Source organism: Ascaphus truei, chromosome 21 (assembly GCF_040206685.1).
Source record: "Ascaphus truei isolate aAscTru1 chromosome 21, aAscTru1.hap1, whole genome shotgun sequence".
In the NCBI taxonomy this organism is placed as follows: Eukaryota; Metazoa; Chordata; class Amphibia; order Anura; family Ascaphidae; genus Ascaphus; species Ascaphus truei.
This window is the reverse complement of record NC_134503.1, coordinates 6,491,440-6,507,922: the sequence shown is the minus strand read 5'-3', so window position 1 is coordinate 6,507,922 and position 16,483 is coordinate 6,491,440. Positions and strand designations below refer to the sequence as shown.

At 45.5% G+C, this 16,483-nt stretch overlaps 1 protein-coding gene across 1 annotated transcript in view; it reads right to left on the bottom strand.

The window, feature by feature from the left end:
- Positions 1-14,590, bottom strand: part of CFAP77 (cilia and flagella associated protein 77) — a 61,496-nt gene extending 46,906 nt beyond the window's left edge. Inside the window, exon 1 of the mRNA XM_075578749.1 lies at positions 13,996-14,590. Coding sequence (XP_075434864.1) covers positions 13,996-14,058 — 63 coding nt within the window. The 5' untranslated portion in view covers positions 14,059-14,590. The remainder of the gene's footprint in view (positions 1-13,995) is intronic.
- Between the last annotated feature and the right edge of the window lie 1,893 nt (positions 14,591-16,483).

Here is a 16,483-nt window from a genome sequence, read left to right as displayed (position 1 = left end):
TGAGAAAGGATTGCTTTAATTAGCAATGCTGTAAAGCTTTATTTAAGGCAATCGTCCCTCCTGCTGCTCCCCAGATTATCACGTTGGCTTACAAATACAATGCCTAATCATTACAGCCTGAAAACAAGATCGGAGAGCAGCTCGAGTGAATAGAAATCCAGGCTCGGGTGCTGTTTCCAGCTCCTTTACCCTGCCTCTTTATTTTCCATTCAGGCGTAATTCAAGCGGAACATTGAGATGTATACGAGAACCCAGTGCCCCCTTCTCGTTCCTAAGCCTCTCTTTTGGTTGCAGGGAGATGTGTGTTCATGGTACTTTAGAGTAAGACAAGGGGGGGGGGGGGGGGGAGTGAAAAGAAGCCGGCTGTGCCGAAGATGATCAACCTACTGGAAAATATCTGGACTCAAACATTTAGATTCTCCAATAAAACTATTGTTTTTGTACTGTTGCACTACACGCGGTCCCCTCTGGGAAGGAGTGAATGAGTTAATACGGGTTGCTCGGAGGAGAGGGAATATGACAAACTTTCATATATAATTTGAAGGATTCTACAAGGTACGAGAGGGAAGCATGTTTTAGTAAGAAGAGAAGAGGTACTAGAACAAGAGGTCATGCTGTGGAGGCTGGAGCGGGAGGCAAGCATGTCTTAGTAAGAAGAGAAGAGGTACTAGAACAAGAGGTCATGCTGTGGAGGCTGGAGGGGGAGGCAAGCATGTCTTAGTAAGAAGAGAAGAGGTACTAGAACAAGAGGTCATGCTGTGGAGGCTGGAGGGTGCTAGGCTCAGGGGAAAGGTGAGGAGTACTTCTTCATGGAAAGGAAGCTGGACTTGTGGAATGGTCTCCAGACAGGAGGTGGTGTGGCCGAATACCGTAAGGGAATGAAAACATGTTTGGGATAGACATAAAGCTACCCTAAATATGAAAGAAAGCATATTCCATGGTTTCCATTCAATCACACGTATTGGCTAATCCTGGAAGCTGCCTTTCATGACATCATGTAACCAATAAAAATACTAAGTCTGCCCAACGTGTTGCCTTTTTGACATGGCTCATGGGATACCCTCTCAACTTGCCAACTGGCCAACAATTAAACTAAAGATGGTTTCTGACTAGATCAGAGACCACAACTCTCAGGCTTCCTCCAGTATAAGAAAGGGCCTGGATACTTACAGAAAATGAAGCAGCCATAGGCCATTATTCACTAGCCTATGAGCTGAAGTCATCTTCCCTGAACTGGAGAAGAGTTCTTCTCCATTTAAATGATTCCGACAAATATCTTCTCCAGGACGGATCTACAGCGTGTTGAACATTGGCCATTGCAAGGAGCATAGGAGCAGAGAAAGAAAGACTGGGAAAAGAGTACAGTGATTAATTGGATATAGAGGGGCGTATTTTATATTTGCCGAGTGGCCGACCAGACCAGTTATTGGTCGAAATTCCCCGTACAAGTCAATGGGGAATTTCATTAAGACAAACTGCGGCTTTGCTGTGTCGGTGGATATAGGATAATCCCCATTCTTCTGTGAGCCTTGTAACCAGTTAACGAGCTCCAGTGTAACACTGAACGGGGTGGAATTATATTGGATACACTGCATGTAAATTTATACACCGCGTATTCTGGATCACCACCGTATTTGCTTATTCATTCACTCCTCCGCAGAACCCCCCACCCCAACCTTTTTTGGCATTTCCAACCCACCTTCAGTTTGCGTGAAATGTTTGGGACAGGTCTTCTTTGAAATTAAATCTGCAAAAGAGTCAGCAAGTTTTTAATAACGTGAAAGGGGACACGGAAAAGAGAAACAGGAGTGGAGATGCAGCCGGGGTTGGTAATCGAAGGCTACAATCAGGGACGGCTAGTTTTGCAGGGTTCGGTGCAGCGGGGTTTTGGCGGAGCCACTTACCTTTTACGGAGCGGCATATCCTCGTCCTACGTCGCGGCTTCATGACAACGCAGCGCTGCAGGAGGAGATGCCGCTCCGGAGAAGGTAAAAAAAAGACTTGTGGGGCCTCTGGAACCGAGGAGCTCTGTGCAGCCAGCCCTGGCTACAATGGTATGAATGGAGAGTGTCACGAAGATCCTGGTGTGGCAGGATAACGAGGTCAGTGAAGAGGCAACAATTCTTGCGCTGTAATAATACTTGTGGTGGTTTCCCAGATAAACATACAGAAATTAGGAACGCCGTCCCTTTAAGGCAAAACAAATCATAAACCCAACTACTCCGCGTTAGGGATCCTAACTAAACCTTATAAAGGACCCAACTAACCGGCTAGTTAGCTAGGCCAGTTTCCAGTCCTAAAACCGGATTCGGAAGTACGGGTGAGCTCCTTAATTAGGAGCTCCATTTCTTCCAGTTCGAAGTGAGCGCCAAACTGTGTATGTCCGAGTGTGTGTGTGTGTGTGCACGTCTGCGCTCTCGGAGACCATCAAACTGCTCTCCCTCTTCCCCAGGTCAGCCTGGGTTAATTAGGTGCACCCCTGCCCCCCATATTGGAAAGCATGCATACTGCAACCTCCGTCACACTGGTTACAGTGGGAAAGTTCTGAGTGTGAGAGAGTTTATTTATATTTTAGGGTACCGGTGTTGGCATCAGGGAACATCTCTACTCCTTTCCCACCTCCTTGGTCCTCATAGAAGATAGAATGCGATGATGACTGCACATCTGCACGGTTACACGGCTGGCATGACCATGAAACAAACAGGCCGTAGACCTACTCCCTAAAGCAAGGGCGGCCAACTCCAGTCCTCAAGAGCCAGCAACAGGTCAGGTTTTAAGGATATCCCAGCTTCAGCACAGGTGGCTCAATCAGTCCCAGCTTCAGTACAGGTGGCTCAATCAGTGGCTCAGTCATTTACTGAGCCACCTGCGATGAAGTAGGGATATCCTTAAAACCTGACCAGTTGGTGGCCCTTGAGGACTGGAGTTGGCCACTCCTGGTCTAATGCAAATCGCCATGTGTTTGGTTTCTTCAAGGATGGATCCCATAAATCCTTCTCCAGATTGAATTTTTTTTTTTTTTTTTAAATATGCAGTGGAAAACTTTGGGCACTTTCTTACTCAATATCCATTGACTCCAATAGGGCCATTTTCGGTCAAAATTCCCCATTGAGGTCAATCAGGAATATTAGCCAAAAACAGCCCAATCGGCCACTACAGACCAAGCCCCTAAATGAGGCACGTGTGCGAACCATAGCAAGTACATGTGCAATATTTGTCCCTGGCCGGCTCCCGCCGTCGGAAGCTTCTCCCACCCGGTTATATACCAGCGATGTGCCTTGCCGTCTAACTCTGGTGCTAACAACCCATCTTGACAACAGCAACAACGAAAAAGTGTCTCCATTTCTCAACACCGAGAAGTAATTTGACATCCACAAAACAAAACAGAAAATGACTCCTGTGACAAACACATCATGCGCTGCTTTTGTGATTTGATTATTCCTACAATTTCCTAGGACTCCGTATGAAAATGAAGCCTCTTCTTTTTTTTTTTTTTGCTGTTTGTTTGTGTTGTTATCCTGATGCAAAAACAAGCCTGTCCTATAAATGATGGCTGCTCGTTTTACTGATGAATGGTTTCATCTTCCTGCTCAGATAGTTTATGAAGAATTGTCCCTGACAAATGAACACTGCATCCCCATCTCATCTTGTTCCTTTCTCCTGACACCGCGAGGGATAATATTTGGTGGCGGCATGTAAAACAGAGCAGATGAGAAGAAACTGACTGACACAAAAAAAAAAAAAAAAATGAAATAAATGTGCATGCTTTTGTACTCCTTTTCTTTAGGAAACAGGGAAAATGTATCAGCCAGCCTGGCTGCAACCACGAGCTATAAATAAGTTACCCATCGTATTTCTTTGGCAGAAAACGCAAGGAAGATACAATCGTTTTGAGTGGATTGTGGGATAAGTGCACACGTACGGTGTGCAAACAAGTTAAACAAACACAGGTATTTGGACAACTGGGTGGACCTCTATAGGAATGAACAAGCTTCACTCATCCATCCATGGCATCCGCTGTCCTACTTAATAAAAGTCAGAAAAGATGATCAAAGCTTTTGTAGGTTATGAAAGCTCTAAACTCGTTGGACAACAGGACCATGACATCCAAGCTCACGTTGTAGGTGCACAATACATTTTTTTGGGGGGGGAGAGTCCTCCAGAGACCAGTTGTGAGGATGCTGCCAAAGGAAGCCCAAATATGTAGAATGACTTCATCAGGACCCCACAACAAAACACAGGCCTGCCCTAAATTCAAAGCTTTACATTGGTGAAGAACTAAAGTACTGTAGGACCACCGGGCACTGCCATTCTAAGATAATGGCATTAGTTTAAGTGTAATAAAAAAAGGTAGGGATACAGGGTTTATTATAATCCTTTTCAGCTGTCAAAAGAAATTTGTCAGCGATCAGCGTGATTTAAGAGGAGTTCAATCGTTTTGAATCTATACTGTGAAGTCAGACATGAAACACCACCGCGAATAACCGCAAACATGAAACCGACGCTACTGTCTCCCAAAAGGCTAATGTCACCAAGGAAAGATGACGGTGACAGTGATATTCACACATCCCCACACATATTATAACCAATCCACATCTTGCAACTCTCGGCTATTTTCACAATGAAGTGTAACGTCAAAATTACTTTGTTAAAAAAGGAAGTCGGTGAATACGTTTTGCTGATGGATTATAAAAAAACAAGGTATGAGAAGAGACCCTTTCCTGACCCTACTGATGCCACAAGACCCCGACACCGGGAAAGCAGCATATAGGTTAAAAGAGGAACGCTTCTCCACATCAGATATACTAGTCTTGGTGGTTCTTTGCGTGGCAGGGCCCACTCACAGCCAATAAGGATTAAACAAAGAAAAATGGTCAACGTAAAAACTAAAATAATAAGAAAGCAAGCACAACCAGGGCAATTAGAATAACTGTGTTATAAGCAAATAAATGTTCAATCATTACTGATATATTAGTAAATGATTGCCCGCGTGGAGCAGCTATTCCCAATAGTGGGTTTGGGAGGGGTCTCGAAGGGGTTCACCCCCCAAAAATCTGTAATGGCGGATCCCAGGCAGTACAGCCGGTTACTTAGCCCGAGCGGGGACTGCGCACTTACGGTAGTAAGGCCCCAAATTGCACCTTAGCGTGGGTGGTATAGCTGTCAGTTACAACAAGAGCTTCCAAAGTCGCTCCCCACAATGCTTTGCACCCACAGCGGCAGGGCATTGTGGGACGTGCCTTCAGAAGCTCCCGTAGTCATTGACAGCTATTCCCCCATGTAATCTGCACACACGGGGGGGATGGAGGGGAGGGGCAGTTTGGCACCTTATTAAACATGGGTTCTCTGCATGAGCTCAGGATTGCCTGGGATTGGTCACAGTTTTGTTAGCAATAGCCTGATAGTTCAGCAACAAGATTAATTAGGGGTTCGCAAAACAAATATTTTCTAGCGGGGGGGGGGGGGGGGGCACAATGTAAAAAAAAGTTTGAGAACCCCTGGCTAAGACAAATCACCTGCGTGTACAACAGAGTCCAGTGGGCGCAATACGGCTTTATAACGGCGTCTTGGGGAACCTGTTCTGAATGTCCTACCTCAGCTTATGTTCCAGTCTGGGCCACACGTTCCCACACCTTTATCCCAGGGCTCGGACACATTGCTCCCGCTGAACTCCGCGGGATGAGAGTGAGAATTGTACATGTTATTGCGTCTAAGAAAGTAATTATATCTGCCCTTGTATTTGGTTTCCGCTTCTTCCTACATGCTGACCGTCTCCCTCTCGACTCAACTCCAGTCCTGAAGAGCCACCAAAGAGATAGCTTTCCAAGATATCCCGTCTTCAGCACAGGTGGCTCAATCAGTCCCAGCTTCAGCACAGGTGGCTCAATCAGTGGCTCAGTTTTTGACTGAGCCACCTGTGCTGAAGCAGGGAAAGCCTTAAAACATGACTTGTTGGTGTACCCTTGAGGGCCAGAGTTGGCCACCCCTGCTCTAGGGAGTCTAGAGAAGAATGGTGAACCCTTCCTTCGTGGCCGCGCTGAAACCAGGATGCTTGGACTTTTAGAAACAATTCTCCTAGACCCGGTCGGAGGTCACGGCGCCTTTGGAGGAAGTTGGATCTCTGCAGCGTCTTGGAACATCCCCATTTGACACGTTGACTGCGCGAGAGCGGCATCTGTGTATCCCCTTATCAACCCCGGGGCCTCCCCGGATATCGGAGGGAGTTTGCGGTCATTCCCGGCTTACTAAAGTACCCACGGAGGACTCGCCCTCTTCAAGTCATCTGCCACTGTTTGGTTTTCAACGCTGTTTATATCCGGTCCTGTTGTAAGTAGGGTTTTGGGTTTTAACCCCTTGATGATCCGCTGCAACAGGCTCCTCTGTGTTTTATAATAAATTAGTTTAATCATTTCAGCTTCTTCGTTTCATGTTTGATGTTGTTTGTATTTTTTGCCTCTTAATTTTTTTTTGCTATTCTAATAACTAGAGAAGAGATTATTTTTTTTAATTAAATAAAATGTTGCACTCGGTGTGACTTTATTACCGTCGCATTTCCAACCGCATGGAAACCGGCATCACGGAATAAACGAGGTAACTGATACAGTGTTAGCTAGCTTTCTTTTTCTATTAAAATTGTTGCTTGAAGGACATTATTTGATCATCATATCAAAATTACATTCGGTGTCTCAAAGGGTTTTAAAATGGGTAGGGGGGGGGATTAAAAATAAAAATCGCACCAATCCGTTGCGTTAGTAACTAAAAAAGACGCCTAAAAACAGCAATTTCAAGAAGAGGTGCGAGCAAGTGAGAGGAGAGAAGCAGCCCTGAAACACAAATTGAACTTTCAAACCCCAGCAGGCTTCAGCCTTCTTTGTTCTGCTAAGAAAAATTAACCTCAATCCTCGGCCCAAGATCCCCCGATTGATTATCATAGTTATTTAAATACTGTAATCTCATTTTCAGCATGAGGGGAAAAAGAGAACGGAAAAATAAATAAATAAAATAAAAAAAAGGAGGAGGAGGAGGAGGACGACGCAGAATAAATTATCTGACAAAAGAGAGAAGGCAGCCTTGGCAGCTTACAAAGTCTATTTCGCATCCTTCCACATCACTGGAAAAGTTGATGAAGTTTAAATGAAGCAGAATTAGAAGCTCAGGCCGCTGAGCGCTGGCTGTTGGGGATAGAAGGGGGGAGTTAGGTAAAGATTCATCCATTGACTGGCTGCGATGCCTCTGGAAAGCAGGAGAGAATCCTAAATGGTATAATCTTCAATCACATCTAACATCAGGGCTGACAAGGGAAGGGTAATGAGATAGGCCGGATCAGGCGTGTTGGTTAAGGAAATTAATCCCTCTTACTGCTCCGTGAGTTCAGCTTTGATGCCCATTGCAAGGACCCCCTCTCCCAGCCTATCTAAATGCTAACTAACTGGGAGTGTGATAGGGGACTGTGCTTTTCATGTCTGGGGCTAATCCAGTAACAATTTTATCACCGTGATTATTGGAGGGAGGTGTTGCTGGTGGGTGACACCGTGGAGACACGGAGCAGCGAGTGACTCCACGTTGGGGAGCAAGAAGGTCCCCCATTACCTTATTGCTTTGAGGATAAAATTACATTATTGTTATCCCACAGTCTTTGCAATGCACTAATGAGCAATAATACTCGCCTATTAACATCATCAGACTTGAATCTGACTTCACTGATGTGTTTGGACATTATTCTTGCCGGTGAACACACGCACACGCACGCACGCACGCACACACACACCACACAGCAGTGTTACCAGCTCCTCCTGGCTCAACGGGTTGATCCATTTCCTTTTTAAGAGAGTCTATATTTTAATAAACAAATGAACGGCCGAGTGAGAGAGATTTCGAGTACATAAGCTGTGTCATCAAACACCAGAACCTCATACAGTATAATAGAAGTGGATTGAATATCAAGTCGTTGAAAAACAGGATGAAATTCAAGCAGTTGGTACAGAGAAATATATATATATACACACACACACACACACACACACACACACACACACACACACATACATATATACACATGCATAATCACTGTTTAAGTTCATGATTTCTATTTTCGTTGTTCATACTAAATAAAATAGGTCAATATTGTCAAGGAAGTAAATCAGAAGAAAAAAAAAGGATCAATAAAATATACATACACAAATTAGCATTACCTGGCCTACGTCCAGTGGGCAATTATGAAAGATGTGAGGAATATGAAATTAAAGCAGGATTTTGGTGCAAGTCTACTGTATATTTAAGAAAACTGGGCATTGATGTGTGACATACATTTAGAAGATATCCTCATATCATATACTCAGGAGAATGACACTGAAATTCCTATGTTTCCACATCAAAGTCTTCGGCCCACCGTCCTCTTTCTGTTTTCACCCCCACACAAAACGGGTGAGTGGCCAAGTACAGACGTGCTGGATTTAAATACTATGCAGTAGTAACAAAGGAGGGAGAGGGAGTAGGGGTATGATACCCTTTTTTTGGACCAACAAGTAGTTGAAATGTTACAAGCTTTCCAGCCTCCCAGGGTCAGGGTAACCCAATAAAGGACCCTGAGAGGTTGGAAAGCTTGTAACATCTCAACTTCTTGTTGGTCCAATAAAAGGCATCATCCCTCCATCTCCCTCTTGTTACTAACACGGTTAGCCATCCTTCTTTGAATACTATGCAGTGATAGATGTGTAATACTTATTGGGATGGGCGGAGGGGGTCTTTATACAAAGAGGAAGAAATCTGACACTACCACTAGTTTAACAGGTATATGAAACATTTTAGAATAAAAATGTTGACTTTGTTTTGTATTTATAGGAGATCCCTTACAACTTAGGAAGGCTTCTGTGCCAAGTACAAGAAGCACAGAGTCTCAATATCTCGTATAAACTCCATGGTTTCTGTGACGCACGGCTGCGTCAGGGAACACGGATCTGAAACATACTGGGGGCTGGGTCCTGACTGTAGGAAATTATTTATGATTTAATTCCTAAAATCAGTTCCTACTGTGCAGGAGAAACACAAGTTGGAGGGTTGGGTACAGCTGTGATCGCAGTCCTGTGATTACCACGCTGCAGTCCCAAACTTCTTCATTTATCAAATTAATTATGGAGTAGGGCAGCGGTGCGCAATCTGTGGGGCGCGACCCCCAGGGGGGGCGCGAGACTGCCGACGGGGGGCGCGGGGTTTACAGAGGCCCCGCGCGCTTCCCGAAGGCACTTAAATTAAGTGCCGGGGGAGCTGCAGGGCCTCTGTAAACCATACTTACCCGTGGCTCCGGCGGCTTCCTCCCGGCGTCGCCATGGCAACGCGGCGTCAAAATGACGCTGCGAGGTCATGTGACGTCACGTTGCTATGGCAACGTGACGTCATTACGCCGGAGCGCGGGTAAGTTGGGGTTGGGGGGGGCGCGGGAGCGAGGGGACAGCCGTCAGGGGGGCGCAGGGAAAAAAGTTTGCGCCCCCCTGGAGTAGGGTATGATTTCTACCAGCAGAATAATACCGCAGAACACGCTACCCACTTATTCACATACACTCCTTTCCCTATCTAGATGTGATTTTATCTTAAAGCATGTACAGCCCTTTCTTGGAGCGGAGAGCTGCAGAGCACGGATACCTTAACCCAAATATTAATGTTGGAAAGGTACAAATTACTGTCCTTTCACCCCAGAAGTTACTAGTGGGATCCCCCTTATTTTATGCACCGTCTTGAAGCAGGGGTGGCCAACTCCAGTCCTCAAGGGCCACCAACAGCTCGGGTTTTAAGGATATCCCTGCTTCAGCACAGGTGGCTCAATCCGTGGCTCAGTCCTTGACTGAGCCACGGATTGAGCCACCTGTGCCGAAGCAGAGACTGGTTGAGCCACCTGTGCTGAAGCTGCGACTGATTGAGCCACCTGTGCTGAAGCAGGGATAACCTGAACACCTGACTTGTTTGTAGCCCTTGAGCACTGGACTTGGCCACCCCTTGACGCTGGAAAAATCCTAGGAGTTTCAAGGTTTGCTTAACCATATGTCATTCGTGCTGTTGGGTGAAGATGCACTTACAGATCTGCATCAACTGAATTTACTCAACAATATAATAATAGATGCATAATACAACAATATATTGCTTACCATTTACAACAAACTCATAATTTTAAGAACAATTACATCTTGCGCTTCCCCCCCCCCCCAACCCTTTCTTATAGGTGGGAAGCAGGGGGTCTTTGGAACTGAACCACATTGACTTCACCTCTAGGGACCCCGTTACCCGGGATACATACCATGGAAGGGGCTTCCGTAGCAGCCCCTGACGGGCCCCCAATACAGATATTTTAAAGGTCCCGCTGGCCAACGGGAAGCCGTGGCATCATCCAAAGTGGCTTTCTTTTGCCACCCGAGACCTTTAAAAACAGGAGAGGGATACAAGCAGCCCCTTTACGTCTCAGGGAGCAGGGGGTCCCCGGAGCTGAAATCAACGAGGTTCAGCTCAGGAAACCCCCGGCTTCCCACCTGGGGGGGGGGATCCTTTTTTTTTTCAAAGGCATAGGTGGTGCTTTAAGAGATGCTTAGTAACTATGTAACTACTATGTAACTATGTAACATACATTGTTAGATGCTCGGGGCAGGAACCCCCTTACTTTCCCTAAACCTGATCATATTTGATTTCAGAAAACATAGCTAGTGGCTTTTGTAAGGTACGTGCACACTGTTTTAAAGCCCAAAGAAAACAATATTGGTTGAGGTGAAAGGATTTATTACCTAAAGCCCAGTACTGGGGCTGCCGGTGGTGTGCCAAATCCTTAGAGGCTGGGTATCGAGGAGTATGTATTTCTCCTCCAATACTCCCATACCAGGGGTTCCCAGCCTTAATTTACATTGTTTTCCTCCCCCCTAATTAATAAATCTTATTTCTTACTCAAACTATTGCTAACAAAACTGTGTGACAGATCCCAGCTGATCCTGATCCTGAGCATGGGAATGGGAGACACGTTTTGACATAGTGGATGCAAAGCATTGTGGGGAGCGACTTTGGAAGCTCATTTGGGGCCTTACTAAGTGTAGGGTTGCCAGACGGTTTCTCCACAAATACTGGACACAATGGTGAAAGGTGCGACGCGCTCGAGACACACACACTTCTCCGCTCCATGCTCTCCCCTAGCAGCAGCCCGGCTTTTTCCCTGCTCAGGGTAATCCCGCGGACCTAAGCCAGTCAGGTAATACCAGACACATGTATGTCCAGTATCACCTCTCATTTTTTACTGGACAGATTCCAAATTAGATTGTAAGCTCTTCGGGGCAGGGACTCCTTTTCCTAAATACCACTTTTATGTCTGAAAGCAATTCTTCCCATTATGTGTTATTTGTATGATTTGGTATTTATATGATTATCACGGGTATTACTGCTGTGAAGCGCTGTGTACATGAATGGCGCTATATAAATAAAGATATACATGCAATGCAGGTCGGTCCGGTTCATTACCGGGCACCTGGCAACCTTAGCCAAGTGCGCAGTCCCCACAGGGGCTCAGGAACATCCCTGGGATCCACCCTTACATATTATTTTAGGTGACACCTCGCGCACCCCTGTTGGGAATGACTCTGGGTTAGCTGTTCTGTAACAGTGCGCTCAGGACATTACAGTAGTAGACGGGAAATGATTCTGTAATCACACAGACCGTTGGCTGAGGATTTCGAAATCTTCTAGTGCCATCAAGTGGACAGAATCTGCAAACTCAGCCTGCGCTCTGTTTTAATATTTACAAACCTGAAGTACCACAACATTGTTAATTTACCAACCGACAGTGCCACTTTCCCTTAATAGTAAATGCATTTTTTTTTAAATTAAAAAAAAAAATAAGGATTTCTCTCTCTGTGTTTTTAGACAACAAACATAGTATAAACCTATCTTAAAAAGGGAGGAATAACCAGCTTCGTTGAACCGCTTTGCAGTTTCTTGAGCCCAGATATAGTACTACTGTTTCTCTTTAAACCCACTTCAACTGCTTGACGTGATACGTTTCAAGTTTCATTCCCAAAGAGGCCATATGAGTCGCACGTTTGACATTGTAGTGCAGCTGGACAAAAAACGAAATAATAATAAAATTGTAATGCAGCTGATCCTCGGTATCCGACGGTTCGTGTTCCGTCAAACGGCCTATCCGACGCCCGCTTAATGCAGTCAGCTGGACGCATTATCTGATGTCAGAACCGTTTATCCGACGCGGATTAACATGGAACCGCAATCCGATGGCCCGGTATCCGACAGGCGGTTTGCGGGATGGATTCCGGCAGATAAGCGAGGACTGCCTGTACTTTCATCTACTGCCCTCATGTGGCATCGCGCTGCTACAATTCTCAAACAGTGCGCGGTATGAACGCGGCAAACCAGCCTAACTGACTTCCATTTGTTCTGCAGGATACATGCTTGTGATGTTACTGCTATTACTTCCTCAGAGATAGAGATATAGATTTAGATATACATATTATAGATATATATATTTTATTTTTTAAGAGGATTTAAGTGGCCATCCAATTGGAAGCCACAACCAATAACGCTGCAGCTTCCTATTTGTCTGAGTTTTGGCAGCCATTTTGTTTTCCGTGAGGGAGATTTAAACCCGGTAACTTCACTGGTAAGTTTCTCTGGAACCGTGGGGTCTCTGGAGTTGAAAATATTGGCTTTTGGCTCAGGGGGATCCTCTGGTTCCCACCTTGCAAAAATGGAGGGTAAAGCAAGGAAACAAAAATCCAAGCTCCTCATCATACCCTCCAACTGTACCTATTTAGCAAATACTGTACCTCTTTATTATGTGCTGTATATTTTTCTTTCAATAGTAGGAAAGCAGCTGGCACTCGTGAAGTTGAAGAAAAGGTTTCTTTATTGAATATACATATTCCTCCTACACGTTTCGATCCTGAAACGCGTAGGAGGAATCTGTATATTCAAGAAACCTTTTCGTCAACCTGATGAGTGCCAGCTGCCTTCCTACTATTGAATTGATTCACACAACAGGATCAGACCCCTGACAGCATATGCTGTACGACGAGTACTAAAAGGAGTGCAAGCTCTAAAATACCTTTTCTCTGTACCTTATTAAACCAAGTGTAGCTGCCCGTGTGTGAGCAGAGGAACACGCCACTTCCTGTCTCCCATTGGATGAAGCTCGGAACCTTCAGTTAGTTACACCAGATTGTAGATCAATGAATGATTTGAGAAATCATCGGCGGATTACAGGAAAGTTATTATTTTATGTATACATGGTGCTGTGGGGCCTTCATCGGAGGTCCTCACTTGGCTATATGCTCTTGTATCCCACATTGACAGAGGAGCTAAAGTGTATCTATTTCCATGTGCCCTGTGTTACAGGGTCTGCATCTTATGCTCAAAAATACGCAGTGAGTAAAGACTGATAATAGCGACACTGAGTGCAGGGGATCCTGGTTCAATTCCCGGTGTCACCTCCTTGTGACCTTGGGCAAGCCACTTTATCTCCCTGTGCCTCAGGCACCAAAAACATAGATTGTAAGCTCATCTAGGCAGGGACTGTGTGTGTAACATTCCTATGTGCTGCTCAACGCGTGCTATACTGTAACTGTGAAGCGTTGAGTCCCGTGGGGAGAAACACGCTATATGAATTAAAGTTATCATTATTATTGTTGTGATGTCCTTGTAGAACTAATTCCCATTGTTTGCAATGTACATTATTCACCTCCTATTATAATGTTGTAAAGCGCTGCGTACCTGACGCTATATAAATACAAGCATTTTGGGCGACGGTAGAAATAATTTTGGAAACGCCCCAAAATACTGGGGTGAAGAATGTAAAAAAAAAACAAAAAAAACATCTATTTGTATTTGATTATATATGTATATGTGTGTGTGTGTGTGTGTGTGTGTATCTATGTGTGTGTGTGTGTTGGCCTGTGTTTATGTATATGTTTTGTGTGAGTTGTGTGTCTGAGTGATGCTTGTTTGTTTCTTTCTCACCTTCCGCAGGAGTACATTATCCTGCATGGAATCTCTGACCAGCCCAAACCTCTCATTCTCCATGCTGGTGCCCGCAGGAGCTGCCTCTGTCCCGCTGGGTGCTGCTTCTCCTGTCACAGGCTGTGCCGCTGGGTGCTGCTCCCCTTGTTACAGGCTGCACCCTGGGTGCTGCTCCTCCTGTCACAGGCTGTGCCGCTGGGTGCTGCTCCCCCTGTTACAGGCTGCGCCCTGGGTGCTGCTCCTCTTGTTACAGGCTGCACCCTGGGTGCTGCTCCTCCTGTCACAGGCTGTGCCGCTGGGTGCTGCTCCCCCTGTTACAGGCTGCGCCCTGGGTGCTGCTCCCCCTGTTACAGGCTGCGCCCTGGGTGCCTTCTCGCTCTGGGAACCCCCACGGCTCTCTGCCTCCAGGCAACTAGACTGCCCTCAGGCCCAGCCCACCACAGCCCTGCAGGGGGGGGCTGGTATCAAGAAAACATCTTCTAGACTCCTCTTATGGTTTCTTCACGACAGCTCCTATTTGGTAATTACTATAAGCATTCACTGTTGTGCTTGGTCCTAATACCCCGGTCCTTAATGCTGAAATCCTGCCTGGAGGAGGCAGTTGGTGAGCTTACCCCCCTGTGCAGGAGAATGGGACGGCCCGTTGCCATGGGAATAGGACGCTAACAAGCTGCACAGGGAAAATACAAAGTTTCAACCTTGGCATTGATACATAATACACTCCAGCAGTGTCAGGTCCCGCTCATACAGATTAACCCGTGCAGTGCTGCCCCAGCACCCAGCTCTTTGCATTAATTTGGGCTGCACCTGGCACCCAATGGTTGTAATGCAAAGGCTTTTGATACTGTTGATCATGCTATCCTGCTTAACAAACTCCAGTGCTCTGGAATAGGGAAGCATGCTTTAAACTGGTTTCAGTCCTACCTATCAGGTAGATCCCAACATGTATCTATCTCAGTCTTTAACTCCAACCTCTGTAGTGTCCCGCAAGGCTCTGTTCTGGGGCTCCTACTCTTCTCAGTGTTCATCAATGATCTTCCCACAGCTTGTAAGGGAGCTTCAATACACATGTATGCAGATGACACAATCTTATATGCACACAGCCATAGCCTCTCCGACCTTCAACACATACTTCAGTCTGACTTTTTGAGACTCGAAAACTGGATTTCCCAAAACAAACTGTTTTTAAACACTGACAAGACTGTAACAATGGTATTTGGGACCAAGACTAAATTTTTAAGCGTCCAGTGACTGAGCTCCAGATCAGAACCAACGCTAATACCACCCTAAGGCCCGTTCTATAGTGCGGGCGCGCGCAGCATTTATAGTTGGGTCAGCCTTTCTATAATGGCGCCGTGCGCGCGTGCACGGTAAGGAGAGTGGAACCGGCGTACAGGAGGAAAGAAGAAAAAAAGAAAGAAATCGTGCCGCTACCGCCGCTGAAAATGTAAGTATATTAGTGTATGTGTGTGTGTATGTGTGTATGTATGTATGTGTGTGTGTGTGTGTATGTTCAACGTTATTAAAAAAATTATTACAGGTTTTATTTATTTATTTGAAAACACACACACATACATACACACACATACATACACACAAACATATACACACGCACATATACATACACATACACACATTCAGTCGCGCACACAGTATACTCACAAAACGTGTGCGGCACGTGCACGCGCCTTCGCACAGGCACGCGCGCACATGTCCGCACACACTATATAACAGCCCTACCTCCTGTTACTAATTTTAAATACCTGGGCATATGGTTTGACTCCCATTTAACATTCAAGATGCACATTGATACCCTGACATCCAAAGCCTATGCCAAACTAGGTGTACTTTACAGGAACAAATCCTCCCTAACTCTGCTGGTCAGAAAGCGCATCGCACAGCAGATGCTAATGCCAATTATCGACTATGGGGACATAGTATACGGCTCGGCACCCCAAACCTACCTTAGCAAACTTGACACCCTCTACAACTGAATATGCCGCTTTGTTCTCAATGCAACTACAACACACATCACTGCGAAATGCTCAAAGAACTAGATTGGTCATCACTTGAGTCTAGACGCAAAGTTCATCTTTCCTGTCTTGCCTTCAAATACTTTCTGGGCAAACTACCCGTCTATCTGAACAAGCTCCTCACCCCTACCACATGCAGCACTTATCATCTGAGATCTGACTCCAAAAGACTGTTCACGGTCCCAAGGCTCAACAAAGTATCCGGCCGCTCCTCCTTCTCTTACCGTGCACCCCAAAACTGGAACAACCTACCAGAGACTCTCACATCCACCACCAGTCTTAATTCTTTCAAAACTAAGGCTGTCTCACATTTTAATCTGGTCTGTAACTGTTACATATGCCTAGAATATATATTATCTTTAACTGTGCATGCAATGTCTTGTATATAATGTATACCCTGTTCACTTATGTAACTGTATTTGTAACCATGTATTATTTGTCATCTTAACTCTATG